Raw genomic sequence first — 17,324 nt, forward strand, 5'->3', positions numbered from 1 at the left:
TTCGATTGATCGAGAGGCCGGCTTCGCACACCCTGTCCAATACGGTTTTTAAGTGTCGTAGGTGATCCTCGAAACTGGACGATACCACTATGATATCGTCCAAATAGGCGAAGGCGAATTCGCCTAGCTCGGGACCGATCACACTATCGATCAACCGCTGGAAGGTGGCACCGGCGTACGAGAGGCCGAACGGCATTCGTACGAACTGGTAATGTCCCAGTCCAGGTACGGTAAAGGCCGTAATCGGCCGAGATTCGATCTTGAGTGGGATCTGGTGATACGCGCTACTGAGGTCGAGCGTAGATATATAGCGCGCATTCCGCAAACGTCTTAATATATCTTGCATAAACGGTAAGGGATACGCATTCGGCTCGGTGACCTTATTGACCTTTCGGAAGTCAATACAAAATCTGTATGAGCCGTCCTTCTTGCGTATCATGACCACTGGGCTCGACCAGCCACTGTCGGCTGGCTCGATTACCCCTTAGGTCAACATTTCCCTTACCAGTCTATGCATTTCTTGCTCGACCTTGTGCGATACTGGATAGTAACGCTGTTTAATCGGCTTCGTATCACCGACCCGAATCTCGTGCTCGATGCCTGCCGCACATCCCAAGCCCGTCGGGGCTCGGGATAGGGCCTCGTTGATGGTCTTCTGCAGCATGGTCTGTTGTGTAGCCGTAACATCGGCTAGTCCGATTGTGGCTAACCTCGGACCAGCCTCCAAACTAGCTACTTCTAGCTCCATCTTGGCCTGCGATCCCTTGAACAGCAACGTGTTATCGTCTGGATCAAGTACCGCTCTGAACAACCTGACGAAGTTCACTCCTAAAATACATTCTTCGACGAGGGTAGGGGGGATGGCTACTCTCGTCGGCATCGTCAATCCTCCCACGGTGAAAGGTAGCATAGCGTGACCGACGATCGTTAACTTACGACCGTCTGGTAATCCTGCTGTTCCCGCGTGGGTGGTATCTAATCTGACGCCTAGCACAGTCGCTATTTGTAGAGCATTACTACCCATGGCTGTGGTGGAAGCTCCCGGATCATAGAGGGCCCGTATTTGGAAGTCCCCTATCTTCACCGGTAGCCACCAACGCGTCTCCTGTTCCGGGGAATATCGGGGAACAGTTTCGACGGCTCCACAGCTTTGCCCTTTATTCGTTATAGCGCTAACCATTGTGCTCTTGCGTGGTCGAGTGACGTTACTTGTCGTCCGAGCCCCTTTGGTTCGGACGATCGGAGTTTCCATGAGGTTCTTCTTCGACGGTTTACTTGCCTTAGCCCGTGCCCCCGAGGGCGTGTGCGATCCGTACGTCACCGCCTCGGCCGGTCTAGGGTCTTTGGCTTTACCAGCGTCGAAACCTTTCTTCTCCGAGCGCACTCTTCCGCCACGCTTATCTTTGGCGTCAGCAATGGAGTTCTCGTCCTCGACGCCCAACACGCTCGCTGTTATCGGCGTGGGCTGTGTTGGCGGAGGCCGCGAGATCTCTTTGACGGGGTTTGGGTTATTGGATGAAGGAGTGGGATCAACCCCACCTATCCACTCCTTTGCTCGTTTCCCTTATTACACTGGGGACAGAACTTCCTATAATAACCCAGTAGGCCGCACTCGGCACATTTAATCGGCCCAGAGAACTCTCTTCCTCGTTTACGGGGAGTCTCCGGCCTTTTACTTCGGTCCTCGGAAGTCGAGCTTTTATCGGTGCGGTTACTCTTCATTTCCGCCGATATTTCTTTAAGGGATAACAGGATTTGGCTGAATGCGTCGATGGGTGGGACTTTCCTTTCACCATCGACGGCTTCCAGACTCGGGTTAGGTGCTGCCCCCGGGGGCGTCGGTGTGTAGACGACCTGGTGCGTCACCTTTTCGAGTACCTTCTCCATGCGTTCCAATCTATCGCTGACTTCCGGTTTATCACCGGACATGGAAGCCACTTTCCCTTTACGAGCCTTGCTCGCGTCGGTGCGGGGATGATATGCCATCTCAGGATACAAAGTCGACTGAGGGTCTGGCATCGTCCGCTCCATCCTCCGCTGATGCAAGTTGTGCTGGGCCGTCATGGCCAGGACGTTTAGGGTTCGTACGGAGTCCACTTCTGATCTCCGTATTTGGCTTTGGATTTCCGGTAGGAGGTTGGTATGAAGCAGGTCTAGCTGACTCTCGTGCGTCATCCTGGGGTTTAGCCGACTCATTAGGCCCATCAGGTTCGCGATATACACGTTCGCGGGTTCGTCTGGGCCCTGATATCGGCCTTGTACCTCTTTGATTAGACGCTGCTGCTGTTGCCTGCTGGTTCCAAACCATACTCTGGCGTCTGCCTCGAAATCCGCGAAGGAGAACCATTCATTCCTCATTGCCTCGAACCATACAAGGGCAGGACCGGTGAGCAACTCGGAGACAGCCGTGAGCATCTCGTCTTCCGTGAGTCCAGCGCTGCTCCTCGAGTTTTCTAATCTCGTTAGGAAGGTGTCGATGCTCGCGTTGCCCTCTCCGGAGAACCTGAGCTTCCATCCCCTGACGATGCGGCCGACGTCCCTTGTTGTGGATAACGGGCTTGACGTCTGTTGGGATGACCACATGCTCGACGGGTGGTTGTTCACTTCAGCATTAACTCCACCGAGTTGATGCTGTCCACCCTCTCCAAAAGGGGGCGTTCGGCGGGGGGTCCTGTCGGGGGCCCCCGTGGGCCTCAGGCCGGGTCCGGCTGGAGTGCTCTGGGGTAGCCTTGCGTCGTAATGGCATGTGAAAGTGTCCTGGAATGCGACACTCCTACGCGTGTTTTCGGGTTGTGGTTCCTCATTGGAACTGTTTGACTCGTCTTGCCGCGTACTTTTGTTCACGGCATTTTCCAGTTCCGTAATCCTGGTTGCTAGGTTGTTCATGTGTTCCTGCACCCTGACGTTGGTCGTCGGGGTTATGTCCATCAACAGTCTTCGTATACTCGGTCTCGGTCCTTTCGTGTTTGCCATCAGTCTACTCAAGGCCTTGGTCCTTTCGCTTGCTCTGGCGATTGCGTCTCGTATGTGGGGCCAAAAGTTCAGTTTCGTATCTAGAGTCATCCCCGGGTACTTTACCTCACTTTTGGTCTCCAGTCGTTCCGTTCCTATGGTCATCGATATTATCGTGTCTATTCTCTGTCTCGTCAGTATCTGTAAGCCTGTCTTAAAAAGAGCCAGTCTCAGACCGTGGTCTGTCATCCACCCATCCAAACGCCTCATCACCTGGCTCAGTTTGAGCTGAGCTAGATGTGTGTCGCGGGCCGTTCTAACGTCTGCTATGTCGTCAGTGTAGGCGATCAGACGCGTGTCCGGGGGCATTTCGAGCTTTATTAGTCCGTCGTACAGTACGTTCCAGAGGTCGGGACCCAGTATGGATCCTTGTGCCACCCCCGCTGTAATTTTTCGGTACTTCCGTTCTTCTGTCGTTTCATACGTCAATCTTCGGTCCTTTAAGTAATCCTTCAAGACTCTTAGAAGGTAGGCGGGCATCTGAAAGCCGTCTAGTGCTCTCAGAATATCCACCCACCTAGCAGAGTTGAAGGCGTTCTTTACGTCATATGTTACTAGGAGTGTTATTGGTCTGGCTCCGTAGCAAATCTCGTTGATTTTATCAACTACCTGTCTCACGTCTGTGATTGCTTCTATCGTTGAGCGTCCTTTCCGGAAGCCATGTTGTCGGTCCGATAGATCGCCAGCAGCTTGCACCGCCGCGTTCAGTCTTGATCTCAGTAGCAGTTCGTATAATTTGCCGGTCGTGTTGAGGAGGCTCAAGGGCCTATACGAATTCGGCTTATCGGGGTCTCCCTTGCCTTTGCCAATGAGTACCAACCTCGTGTTCTTCCAAAGTTTACTGAAACCCGCTGTCAGACACCCACTGTACAACTGCAAGAGTATGTCGGGCCGTCGAGTCGCTACATACCGTAGCAGTTCACCCGGTATACTGTCTGGTCCAGGAGTCTTGTTCATCTTCAGAAAGGTTGCGTTCAGGATGCGTTGGAAAAAGACTCTCAATTAGCTTTTCCATTGTCCTAGCGTCTTTTTTCTTCGGTGGAGCTCGGACGCCTAGTTTTCGGGTCACAATTTTGTAACCCATCCCCCAGGGGTCCGAGTCCACCTCGTCTGTCAGTCATGTCCAGCATTGTCGTTTGCTGTCCGTTATAGCTCTCAGCCTTTTTCTGGCAAGTTTGTATGCCTCTGAGGCTTCTTCGTCATGTCTGTTTCTTTGTCTTTGTGCCTGTCTACGTCGCCGGTGACATTCGCGTCTGATGTCTGCAATTTTTTGCGTCCACCAATACATCTGTCGCCGGTCGCGTCCGTATCGTTTTTTTGGCATCGTAGCTTCAAATAAGTGATGGAGGTATTTTTCTGCCTCCTCAGCTAACTTCTCCGCCGAGTCATGGTCCATACCACTTCGAGTGGTTTCCGTAAAAGGCGTTTTGCAGTAGTCTGTCGAGTTCTTTTCTGTCCAGGTGTTTCGTGTCCCATCGTAGAGGGAGTAACACGTTACCTCTTCGTCTAGTCGTATTTTCGTCTGTCACTTTAAAGACGATGTATTCGTGATCACTGACTGTATATTCCTTGATCACTTTCCATCCTCTTATTCGCGTCAGTAGTCTGTCTGTGGCCAAGGTCATGTCTGGTATAGATTGACCCCATCCCGATCGTCTAAATGTCGCCTCGTTCACCACTACAAGTTTCAGCCTCGCGGCCATCTCTAGTAGCAGTCGTCCGTGTCTGTTTGTCATGGACATACCCCACTCAATCGCCCGCGCGTTAAAATCGCCTGCCACGATCGTATTTCCGGGTATATCCCTTATGGTGTCTTCGATATCTGCGAGTCTGTTGGCATACTCCAACGTGGAATAGTTCCGTGACAGGTATACACTGACGATAATGACAGTTCCCACCTTCACCCAAACATAGTCCGCTCCGGACCCGCTTCCCGAGACTCGCATCGCTTCGTTTCCGCGTACCCACACCGCCGTCGTGTTCGATTTGCTAGCGAACCACGATGGCTCAGCTCTGTTCCTGTATTGTTCGCTTATAACAAGCACGTCTGCGTTCGTCTCCGTCGCAATTTGAGGGAGGAGCATGTGTGCTACGCTACTCCTGTTCACATTGCATTGTAGTATCGTCAGGGTCATTTTTTCTGTTTCGTCTTCAGTTCCGTCAGTGTTGCTGTGTATACGGCGCACCCGCCTGATCCAGGCACGTGGGCTAGGTTCTGTCCTTCTATTCCCTTACAGAGGAAGCAGTCAGTAGTGTTTTTACACTCCTTGCCCACGTGACCCGTCTGTCCGCATTTCATGCAGCAGTTCTTTCTGTCCAGCCCTTTACGTTCTCTCCGTGTATGTCCGTAACCGAGGCATTCATACATCCTATTTTGATGCGTTCTTTGCCTATTAGTCTCGTTGCTTCTGTCGTGTCGAACTCGCAAACGGCTCGTGCATTCCCATATGCGTTTGGCGCAAAGAGATGCACTTTCCGTTCCGAGTATTTAGTTTGCGATTTATCGCGTTCGCGATGTCCTGTACCGTCGTGACGCAGTCCAAGTCAGCAAACTCCAGGGTCACCCTGGAAGTTAAGCCTTTTACTGTCGCAGTCTGTCCTAATACTTTCTGAAGTGTCCTTTGGAAGTCCTGTCCTTGGGACTTTTCCAGCCGCATCAATACAGCACCGTCTTTGATTTTTCTAATCGTCCGAACGTCTACCTTCTTTGTCTTGGGGTCTACCTCCTGTTTAATAGTCCGCAAGACATCAGCGTACAGTTGTCCTTCCACCGGCTTGATCAGAATGGTCCCACGCCTGGTTTTCAGGTTGGGACACTCCGATCCTCGGCTTCTGTGTCCGTCTGTCGTCGTTTGTACCGGCTCGTTGTCGGTCTTTTTCTTGTTCCTTTTCTTTTTCTTTTTTACGACGATGGCCTAGTCCTCTGACACCTCCGCTCGTATCTCAACATCCTCCGATGGAATTTGTTGAGTGGTATGCGTGGTATCCCCCACGTCAGGTGTCTGTCGCTTTCCGGCATTCACCCCCGGCGTTTACTGTGTGGCAGCAAAGTCTAGGTGCGTTCTCCGTCTTTCGTCATCTACTTGGTCTGGGTATGGGGGGGGGGGGGGGTCTGTTTTAGCCGTCGCCTTTTATGTCCTGGAGTTTCCTCCATTACATTGTCTTTCCGTTACGTTAGTCTTTTGTCTGATCTGTCGCATTGGCTTCAGTTCATACATACAAACTTCTACAGCCTCATATATCTCAGCCATTTCGTTCGTAATCACGCGACTCGCGTTTCTTTGGACGTTCGTCTTCTCCGTTATTTGTCCTAGGACGCTGTGTATGGTGAGAAGTTGCTCTCGCATCTTACTCTCCACAGCTTCCCAGGATTCTGGCGACGTCCTTTCCTTTCTTCCCTGTCCTTTCTCCTGTCGCAATTATCCATCCACCAGCCAGGTTTCCTACTGGTGTAATGGGGGAGCCGGGCAGCTCCAGTGACTCTCCTGAGTCGATGAGCGCAGGTGGAACTCTAGTACCTGCAAAATTTTCTTTACCTTTCATCTCATTTTCATCTCCTTCATTCTACTATGTGTTTTATGTGTTAGTGATCAGAGCTAATTACCAGGTATAGTGGATCCTGCAATCTTTCCTGAGTTGACCCCCTGATCGAGCGTGCCTAGAGTCTGGTGGCCTCTACCGTTCCTCCTCCCCCCCTCCCTGCAGCAAGGGCCCTTCCGATCGCCAATTGGGATTACTACAGAGAGCGAGATTTGGCGCTTATTCGGCGCTTTACCATTGTGTAGGGCGAGCCTCCCATGCTGGCTGAGCTGGGTTCTGGCGAGACTGGTTTTACGATTGTACCCTCCAGAGTCGGCACACACACAATCTAGGGTAAACTCTCTCGTGATCTCGCCACCGTCTGGTGAAATTCTGCTTTGTGTCTGATCGACTAATCCGTCATTCCTCTGAATTTAAAACCATTCAGTCGAGAGATGCCCATTTATAAAGGCTCCTTATTTATAACCCGCTTGGAAAGAATATCCGTTTATAGGGTTCCATCTCATTCGTAGGCAATACCCGTTTATAGGGCCCTTCATTCCTGCTCTCAGAGAATTTTCGGACAGTCAATCAGATGTGTAGGTTTTGTGTGATGAGTGATTGTGTACAGCCTTACTGCCTACCACTATTGGCGGCTGTAGCCAGTGCTTCCGTTAGCCGTCTCTATTATAGCGCTGCTGCAGAGAGCATCGACGCGATATTGACGTTTCCAGCGGGCGCGACGTGGACGCCGAAAGGTAGCGTTTCTCTATTGTGGGCGTGATCAACACGATAGAGCACCCACTGAATATTTTTTTAATATTGGAATAAAATTAATAATTAATAAAATAATAATAAAATAATTAATGAAATAATAAAATAAATAATTAATAGAATAAAATTAATAAAATTCATAATATAATTACTAAAATTAATAATAAAATTAATAAAATTAATAATGCGGATAAATAAAACAGCAAGCTATATTAAAATTATTGAGCCACCTTTCCAAGCAGTGACGTACGAGGGTGGTCCGATAAGTACTTAGCCTACAAAAGAAAAACAAAAATTTTGGAAAAGTGGCGTTTTATTTTTCAACAGAGTTTCCTTTTAGTTCTATACACTTGGCCCATCGATGCTCCAACTTCTTTAACCCGTCTGAAAAATACGTTTCCTCGAGGTCTGAAAAGTAGGCTTCCGTGGCAGCGATTACCTCCTCATTCGACTCAAATTTCTGTCCGGCGAGTGACTTTTTCAAGTTTGGAAACAAAAAGAAGTCGCACGGAGCTAAATCTGGAGAATACGGTGGATGGGGCAGCCGTTCGTAGCCTAATTCGACCAATTTGGCCATGGCGACGGCGAAGGTGTGAGCCGGTGTGTTGTCATGGTGGAAGAGCACTTTTTTCGTCGCCAAATGGGGCCGTTTTTTCTGCAATTCGACGTCGAATTGGCCCAATAATTCGGCATAGTATAGCCCTGTAACCGTTTTGCCCCTCTCCAGGTAGTCGATGTAGATCACACCTTGTGAATCCCAGAAAACGATGGCCATCACCTTTCCGGCCGATGGGGCAGTCTTCGCCTTCTTCGGAGCACTTTCGCCGGGAAAAGTCCACTGTTTCGACAGTTCCTTGGTCTCTGGTGTATACCAGTGGATCCATGTTTCGTCGACTGTCATGAAACGACGCAGAGACTCCTTCGGATTGCGCTTAAACAGCGTCAGACATTGCTCTGAAGCTGTCTCACGGTTGCGCTTGTTGTCCGGAGTGAGCAAACGCGGCACCCATCGCGTCGACAGCTTTCTCATGCCCAAATTTCATGCAGGACACGACCCACGCGGTCTTTTGAGATGCCTACCATCTTAGCTATCTCGCGCACCTTCAATCGTCGATCTGCCAATACGAGATCGTGAATTTTTGTCACGTTATCCTCCGTGGTAGCCGTTTTCAGAGCACCTGGACGTGGCTCTTCAAAAATCGACGTGCGACCACGTTGAAACTCGTTAAACCAATTTTTGACGGTCGCCATCGAAGGAGAAGAGTCACAGTACACAGCATTCAAGCGCTTATTGATTTCGCTGCGCGATTTCCCTTCCAAAAACAAAAATCGAATCACCGACCGATACTGCTCTTTTTCCATTTTTCAAAAATCAACGGACACACTTGCTTCCACACGCTCTCAAAAATGAACTACAACTCCGATCCGGCTGAAATCTTGACAGTAACCATTGAGAAGCTTGTACTACGTGATAGAATATTTCTTTTGCGAGAGTGGCGCCATCGGGCGGTGAGGCTAAGTACTTATCGGACCACCATGTATGACTTGCCTGAAATTGCACTATTAATAATATTGAATCAAGTTTGACTATTTTTTAGAAATTATTTATTATAAATTCTTCATTTTAGGTATAAAACAGCATTAAGAAAAAAAGTAAGAGAACTGTGCACGATCGACGACATTGCTAACTTTATGACAATAGACATATTTTTTAATGAGGCAAAAACACACAAAATGAATTGCAAACTTTTGAGAACTATTTTAAAGGATTTAGATTTCAGTAAAGTGTAAGAAAAGAGATTGAAAACTTTTGTCAACATGCACAAACATTGAACATAATAGTTATAAATTTGACGCTACTTGTTAGTAAAAATTGCTAGAAATATCAGTCTCTCTCTTCAAGTTAAAACGTCAAATAATATGTTACTTGAAACTTCTTCATAAATAATTTGGCCTCATAGTTCGATTGAGCAATAGATAATATTATAACAACGTTTATTTTGAAAACGAAATGACGACTATACAAAAGATGCTGAATCGAACAAAAAAATTGTAAAAGGTTTTAGTACCTATTCTAGATAATACACTTCTAAACTTATAGCATCAATCACACATACTCCTGCATATTATTTTTACTTGGTCCAAAATGATCATTTTTTTCAAAATAATTTCAGATATCCAAAAGATCAATATCAGGGATTGAAAAAATGTGCTACGAAGTTCTAGCCGAAAAAATCTATTCTACATTTGTTAAGTGAGTACACCATTAAACTGAAGCAAAATGAATTACGATATCTTATGGATTACGGACTAGATTTTTCTGTAACATCATGTTCATATAAGAATGATAACCATTTGTGGCTTGGACCGGGTCATATGTAAATCATAGCTGTCTCCCAAATGCAAAAGTATACTGTAATGAGATAGGAGGTGAGATTTATCTTGAAAAAATTACTGATCTACACGAAGAAGAGGAAATAACATGGAATTATTGTCCACAATATTTCGAGATCGGAGAGTGTAAATGTCCTTCCTGTCCTAATAAAAATGATACTTTATAGTAATAGAAATTTTGAGTTTATGTCTTCCCAAATTTGAATTCTATTATAATATAGTTATCTGAGAAAACTATATTAATTAGGTTAGTGAGAATAAATAGAAAACTATATTTAGGAACCGATTTCTGATTTTATAACCGATTCCTTCATGTAACAGTCTTATTAGTTGATCGTACAGTTAGTACATTCATGACCTGCGCAGTGCATCCGTGTTGGTGCAATCTTGTTAGCAACACCAACTCATTAAACTAGCAACTTGCTATTTATCAAGTACAAATAGGTGGAAAATTAGTGGTTAACCTGTTAACGAGACACTGATACTAATACAAGTTTTTGCGGAAACGATCTTCTTCATGAATATCTGTCAGGTTCGAAAAACTATATGGCAGTGCATAACTCCTTGTTTTATACAGCTGCCATAATTATTTTGGAAGCTAAATATATTAGAGTTATACAACTAACCTTCTTTCAATAAAATAAGAAAATTCAAGTATCAACAGATTTAGAAGATGACCGGTCAAATTGTTAATATGATACTGGTCCTAATACAAGTTCATCAATATACGATGTACTTTATGGTTATCTATCGGATTTGGAAAACTGCATCGTGATGCAGAACCGCTTCTACTAAATACCTGCACTAATCGTTTTGCTTGCTAAACATATTATAGCAAGTCTTCTGTTCTTCTTTTAGTAGAATAATATATTTAGCATCAGCCTTATCGATTGATCGTATAGGTATCACATTCATGAAGTGCGCAGTGCTTCAGTGTTGTGGCAATCTTGTAATAACACAAGGTTAGAATTTGTCTTAGTTACATTTTTTACAATGTGTCAGAGTTTTATGCTCAAGATAGTATTATCAACCGTTTTTAGTTATTTTATATTTTACTGTTCTCGATTAATTCCACGTGCATGAGCTTTGTGACATAATGAATCATAGTATGCAAGACATATAGTATATATACGAAGCAAAATTATTATATATTTAGTAGAGCTTAGTATAGGACCCCGGTAGCATTCGTGGTCGAATGGTCAAGACGTCAGGCTTGTAAATACGGGGCCGTTAGACCGAGTCCCTGTCCCATCACTTTCAAATATAGATTGAAGTATTTATTCACATGTATTTTTACGGTTTTGTTTTCGATGTTTATAACGATTGTGAATAATAAGATAATGACAACTGAATAATGATTTATAAGAATTGTGAAAGTATTCGAATTTATATTCAGTGAAAAGTTTTTTCAAAATGGTTACTCTACTGCGCGGTTTTAAAGCCCAATTGATCAGCTAGTATTGAGGAAAAGATCGGAGTTTCTTGATGGACCGATTATTGAAACAAGACTTTTAAGCTGGTCTGAACCATGTTTATAAATACTTTTTATTAATGCTCAATTTATAAAATCAAAATTTTTTATATAGATTTTTAAATGTCTTGATTCAATGATCAGTACACGTGCCCGTAAGTTCTCAAGAATGACTAGTTAAAATCTATGATAAAAAGAACCAATATAATAATCTAAATTAGATTCACGCGCATTCGCTTAGGTCGTTGAGTAGTCTCATCTCAGGTCTCCATTAAATAATCCCTAGACTATAGATACAATTTGACCTGTCAAAAAATTAATTCGTCTGAAAAGTACTTATTTATTATTCTCAGTACATAGAAGCACTTCATTTGTTTGATTCTGATAAATGTGGACTCAAATTCGATATTAACCGGATTACCATGACACTCTGATCTAACTGTGACGTAACTGTTAGCTGGGGATGATGTGAGTTGTCTAGAGCTCAGTTAGTCTGAAACATACAAACGACCAATTTCAAGTGCTACAAGTATCTGCATCCATTTTTTTCTCAATAAATGTGTATTTAATATGTTCTTAAACGTGCAAGCTAACGCGTACACACGCATACTAACGCGTAGAGGTCCAAAAATCACTGAAGGGGCCGTCTACTATGCTCTTACAATCACGTGATAATAACTATAAGTACAGTCTAATCTAAAGTATGTGCGGCAATATCATCTAATATAATTTGCGGCCTAGCGTTATCATTCGAAAAATTTCTCTAAAGGACCTTAGATAAGCCTTTATCCAATTTGCTTAAATTAGAGAGGACGGACTCCCATCTGACCGTGGTACTGTGAGAATGTCTGGAGTCCCTGTGAACAAAATTTTCCTGCGGCAACGCTATGCGGCCTTAAATGTGAGAGCAAATGCGTACACATGCATACTACAGCGTAACTATAACTAATAATGCAGATTTATAGGCGTACAAGCCATGCACCCGAGTGCAGAGGCCGAAAAATTACTAAGGGTGCCGTCTAATATGCTCGTACAATCTCGTGGTTACGAGTGTAAATGCAATCTAATCTGAATGTGCGGCCTAGCGTTGGCACTAGAAAAATTGCTCTCAGGAAGCCTAGATACGCCTTTCTTATATTTGCTTAAATTTGAGCCGATGGAGCCCATACTGATCGAGATAATGCCAGAATGTCTGGGGTCCCTGTGAAAAATATATCCAGCGGTAACGCTAGCGCGGCCTCAAATGTGCGAGCAAAGGCGTACACATGCATACTAATGCATAACTATCACTCATGTACCATGCCCCTCCAGTGTGAGGTCTAATATGTTCATACAAAATCTATAAACCAATTAAAATGATGCAATACCATTACTATATAATAAAATAAAATAAATTAAGTTGATGGGAGCACAAAATTCATCTATAAAGACATTAACTGTTTCAGCCAGAAAACAATGTTAAAGTAATAAATAAAATTCACTTACTTTTAGTACAACCTACTTTTTGTTATTCATACTGTTTAAGGTACACACATCACAATATATATTTCCGGGACATCTTGATTAACATAAATAGTTACTTTTATGTCTCATAATACAATCTATTTCAGTCCAAAACCTTAACAATATCGAAATTGGGTCGTCCAAACGCGTTCAAATCACTAAAAGGGTTTACTTATATAGGGCAAAAATACCGAAACTGTCCTGTATTTTTCAGGTAAAGTATTTTTGAAAAAGGTTAGGGTCAGGGATTTCGTAACTTTTTGCAAGGAATTCAATGGTGACGTTGAATTTGACCTCGAACCTCACCTTCAAGGTTATTTCAAGGTCAACTTTTTTTTCAAATGGAAACTCCTCTTTTTCATAGTGATAATTGAAAGAGCGGAAAATTTTACGTTCAAATATATATCGAGGTCCAAGGTCAAGGACAATCCTAGTGGTCAAATAAAGGTCAAATATGTGTTGTTAGGAAAACATCTGGAAATGTCGCAGGATTAGTAAAGGACATAAATGACGAATTTTTTTCAAACGAAAACATCTATTTTTGATATCGGGGATGTGACCTTTATAATCTACAAATTATCACAGCGTAAAATTTCTCATTACTTCATTTCATTGTTCATTAATAATAATAAGAGTAAAAATCTTTACTAAATTTATTTTGTTATAAAGATTTCCGTTTCGACATTATCTAACGTTTAAAAATTAAGATTATGAATCGTACAATTTTCGATATTAGTTTTTCTTTATTTCCTCATCGGTGATTCGATAATCAAGTATGAACTTTATGATGTGATATATTGAAAAATCACGTGAAAACAAACATTTAATAATTCACTTTATTCTCTTGATGTATAATATAATTTATTATAAATAATAGTTTTTGTATAGAAACATCATAGATAAGCTCAACTCGTATTTAAAGATAGAGAAATTAATACTAAATTTACAGAATAATATAGTAAACAATTTTGTAACAAACCATTGGAAACATTCAAAGCTTCATCACAATTTACGAGGGTCGTTTGAAAAGTCCGTGCAAAGTCAGTGAGATGGCGCTACTAGTGCGTATCAAGGTTATTTTCAGTTAGTAACATATCTTGGAAGAGCACACACCAAGTTTCAGCCAGATCGGCCAATTACTTTGCGTTTTACATTCGTTTCAATCAAAGAAATCGAGTGGTCGTAAAAAATGGACGAAAAAGAATTTCGTGTATTGACTAAACATTACTTTTTCAAAGGCAAAACGCCTCAGAAGATTAAACAGAAGCTTGGTAAACATTATGGTGATTGTGCACCTTAGAATAGAATGGTTTATAAGAGGTTTCAAAATTTTCGGAGTGGCCATATGAGCACAAAAGACGCTGAACGTTCTGAACGCCCTGTTAAGGTTACCACTTCAGAAATCATTGATAAAATCCATGATATGGTGATGGCTGACAGAAGAGTGAAGGTGCATGAGATTGCTAGTACTGTAGGCATCTCGAGCGAACGGGCACATAATATTTTGCACCAACATTTGGACATGAAAAAGCTATCCGCTAGATGGGTGCCGCGATTGCTCACGATTGACCAAAAACGAGATCGTGTGAAGTGTTGCAAGAATGGTTTGCAGCTGTTCTAGCAAAATCTGCAAGACTTTAAGCGTTGTTTCATCACTGTAGATGAAACATGGATACATCACTACACTCCCGAGACCAAAGAATAGTCTAAATAATGGATTACCAAGGAGGAATCTGCTCCGAAAAAGACGAAGACAATTCCTTTGGCCGGGAAGGTTATGGCGACTGTCTTTTGGGATTCGTAAGAAATAATCTTCATCGACTATCTGGAAAAGGGTAAAATCATTACAGGCGAATATTATTCATCGTTATTGGATCGTTTGAAAACCGAGTTGCTAGAGAAACGTCTACGATTGGCCCACAAAAAAGTTCTCTTCCACCACGACAATGCTCCAGTTCACGCCTCAACAGTTGTGGCCGCAAAACTGATGGAGATAGGGTTCCAACTCATTTCACATCCCCCCTATTCTCCAGACTTGGCTCCGTCGGACTACTATTTGTTCCCTAATATGAAAAAATGGCTGGCGGGGAAAAGATTTTAGTCAAACGAGGAGGTGATTGCAGAAACGAATGCCTATTTTACAGACTTGGACAAATCCTATTATTTGGAAGGGATTAACAAACTAGAGCAGCGTTGGATGAAATGTATAAGCCTAAAAGGAGACTATGTTGAAAAATAAAAAAGATTTATTAAAAAAAATCAAGCAGTTTTTATTTTTTGCACGGACTTTTCAAATAACCCTCGTATATCTTTTTCATTGTAAATATTTGATACTATTAACAAGCATATTCAACACTAAATATTACGATCCTTTCTATGAGTGTACAAGAGAAATAGTCTAATGAATAAATAAAATAAATTAAATAAAGTGTACAAACAAAACTAAGTTTTAATTTTAAATCTTAATACTTTTATTACTCCATATTAACTTCTTCTCTTCTTCGTTACCCCTCAATCTGTCTATTCGTCTAAAAGATTCGGAGGAAAAAAAGGTGGTATAATAAAAGGTATAATAAAAGGAGATTTTCAACTTAATAAAAGGAGATTTTAACGTAGTGGTGAGAAAAATACACCTGCTGTCCTATTAGTGAAGTCGTTTTTCGTAAAATAAGTGAGACTGAGTGAGAATAAGAATTTAAAAAAAAAACGAGAAGACCGTGGCAAGTGGAATTTGTATGATGTTTCAAACAAATTGTTGGACGCTAAGTATGTAAGAGAATTTCACGTAACGAGCATTTGGTCCTGGAGGATCAAGAAAAGCTTGTACTCCATGGTACTTCCAAGTTGAACGGAACTACCGCTTTCATGCCCGTGTTACGTCCCGAGACGTAACTATTCCTTCATTTTGATTTCATCAGCAATCAATTGAAAAACGAAATAATGTATAAACAACGAACGGCATTTTTACAAAATATAAACTCAGCGAAATTAAAAGATGAGTAGTCCGAAAATCTGGGGCGCCCGACATTTTGATTTTTTGATTACTCAACACATTAATATGGGCCGAAGAGTCAATATAAAAACAGAAGACTCGACTATTCGGCAGTTGATTCGCGACGCACGACTACTCAATAACATTAAAATTTATTAAAGTTCTTACGGGCTGATTCGTGACGCGCGACAGCCGAACAACGTATAATTCACCTACTGTTATTTTTGAGAAACCATTTCTGTCATTCAATAAATAAATAATTACTTGAATCGAGTGTTCGTGCATCATTACCGACCGGCCTCATATATACTTTATCAAGATAAAGCTAAACAGCCAACTTAACTCGAAATAATAACCCAGGTAAGTTCCTGTCACTATAATATTTACTAATAAATGAATGATCATACATATTTTAAAAATACACGTCACGGCTACGTAGTCGCGACATAACACCCGGATAGCAGGGTGCAACAGTGACAGGGGTGACCGTTATCAATACCAGACTAGTAGCTGCAGCTCAGATGGACAATAATATACCACGCTATGTCACTGCCCACTGCTACCTGCAACAAGCCTCTTCGTCTAGTCTTGAGTAAGGATAATAAAAAAGTGACCTGAGTAGACAAAGACAAAAAAGCAGAAACAGAAGAGGCTGAGAAGAGCAGTGTTTGCTTCATCGATCGATCAGTGATTTCCAGACGACTTACTGCGGTCAAGCTTCCCACAAAGGAGCCTTCCTACATCTACGTAGATTAGTTCGTTGTAGGTGAAGATAGTACCGGAGTAAACCTCCCGATAATCGTTTGGGGATCAGAAGATGATTAAGAGGCAATGACTCGACAGCAATGATGTTAATGTTAAAGCAATGATGTGAGTTGACAAAACCGGATTGAATTCGGTTTGGAAGTATCGTCTTTTAAGAAATCTGATCCAATATCTGAGTGATAATTCCAAATCTGACGGTGCTAAATCATGTGTAACTCCACGACGAAGTTGTTCCTTTGATTTGCAGGTAAATCGTTTACTAATATTATTCATAAATACTAACAATCTTGCAGAGATCTTTATGAGGCTCTTTAAAGATGAGAAATGTGCGAGAAGTTTGACTTCTTCTGTAATATGAGTGAGACATAGAGCTCAAATAAAGGTATACCTTATAAGACATTTATCGGACCGGTGGACACGTTACGTGGTTTATGTCTCCAGAAATATAGCACGTGATAACAAAAGAAACGCATAAGATGTTGTAACGGTCCTATCTATGAGCTAGTTTATTATGTCACCGAATTATTGCAATTCGTTAAACCCATCTATCTATTTACATCAATTAGTATATTAAACGGCGTCACCGCACCTATTATTTGATTGTCTTAGTACAAGAGTCTAATTTCATGACCATATATGGAACGTGATATCACAGACTCATAAATATAGATAAAATAGTTTTTGTTATTTGAATAAAATATGTTAATTAGACGTAATTTTTATATAACAAAGCATTTCTTATATAGATTTTAGTACATAGATTTAGATTATAATAATACGAATTGCGTTTGATTATTAAATAATAATGAATTTTTATATGCAAAGTTAATTTGTTTATTACACTATGAATATTAATTATTAGAAAAATGTGAATACTCCATATTCAAAATGAAT

At 42.3% G+C, this 17,324-nt stretch overlaps 1 protein-coding gene across 1 annotated transcript; it reads right to left on the reverse strand.

The window, feature by feature from the left end:
• Positions 1–4,129: 4,129 nt before the first annotated feature.
• On the reverse strand, positions 4,130–6,555 carry LOC131671742 (uncharacterized). Its single transcript, XM_058948419.1, has 3 exons — positions 6,365–6,555; positions 4,511–5,031; positions 4,130–4,464 (listed from the first exon to the last, which is right to left on the reverse strand). Exons 1-3 carry the CDS (start codon positions 6,553–6,555, stop codon positions 4,130–4,132), a joined length of 1,047 nt encoding a protein of 348 aa, XP_058804402.1.
• Between the last annotated feature and the right edge of the window lie 10,769 nt (positions 6,556–17,324).

Source organism: Phymastichus coffea, unplaced genomic scaffold (assembly GCF_024137745.1).
Source record: "Phymastichus coffea isolate CEN01 unplaced genomic scaffold, Cenicafe_Pcof_1.1 PCOF00010, whole genome shotgun sequence".
In the NCBI taxonomy this organism is placed as follows: domain Eukaryota; kingdom Metazoa; phylum Arthropoda; class Insecta; order Hymenoptera; family Eulophidae; genus Phymastichus; species Phymastichus coffea.